The sequence below is a fragment of the Myotis brandtii genome, unplaced genomic scaffold (assembly GCF_000412655.1).
Source record: "Myotis brandtii unplaced genomic scaffold, ASM41265v1 scaffold1026, whole genome shotgun sequence".
Lineage (NCBI taxonomy): Eukaryota > Metazoa > Chordata > Mammalia > Chiroptera > Vespertilionidae > Myotis > Myotis brandtii.
Window position 1 is genome coordinate 111,217 of NW_005353435.1, and position 628 is coordinate 111,844.

The window sequence follows — 628 nt, forward strand, 5'->3', positions numbered from 1 at the left end:
GCCTCGGCCCCAGGTCTCCCCCTCCCCCGGGGGGTCCTCCGTGTCGGGACTGGTGGCCGCGCTCTCTGCTTTGTTGTGGCACAAGTCACGCGTGGAGCAGTGAGCTGCGGCCAGCGGCGCCCGATGGCCTCTCGTGCGTGTGGCTGGAGGTGCCGGGAGGGGCCTGCCTGCCTGGGTCTCGCACACTTTGAAAGGCTTGGCATGAGGTAGAGCCGTCCTGGTAGGGGATGTCATGTGATGTGTGTGCCCTTCTCTGCGAGGCTTCCGGCCCAATTATAATATTTTAATGAGACCATCGGATTCAGCTTTCACGGTTTGATGCATAATATTCTTGTGCTGTAATGTGAGCATAAGATTCCCTCCTTGTGTCTGGATTTGTTTCTCTGTGTCTTTCTCTGGCCGTCTTATTCTCTCTCTTTTTTCTCTTTGTCTCTCTCTTCCTCTCTCTCTCTCTGCCTTTCTCTCTTTCTCTCTAGTCTCTCTGAATCTCTCTTTCTTTCCCTCTCTCCCCCTCCCTTCCTGTCTCTAAGATCAATAATAATAATAAAAAAGATGCCCTAACTAACCGGTTTGGCTCAGTGGATAGAGCGTCGGCCTGCGGACTGAAGGGTCCCGAGTTCGATTCCGG

General features: G+C 53.8%; 1 protein-coding gene across 1 annotated transcript in view; it reads left to right on the forward strand.

The window, feature by feature from the left end:
• PCNXL2 (pecanex-like 2 (Drosophila)) overlaps positions 1 to 628 on the forward strand; it is a gene marked incomplete at its 5' end in the record, with an annotated part of 58,560 nt that overhangs the window by 28,303 nt on the left and 29,629 nt on the right. Inside the window, 1 exon segment of the mRNA XM_014535896.1 lies at positions 86 to 149. Within this exon segment, the coding sequence (XP_014391382.1) occupies positions 86 to 149 (64 nt within the window).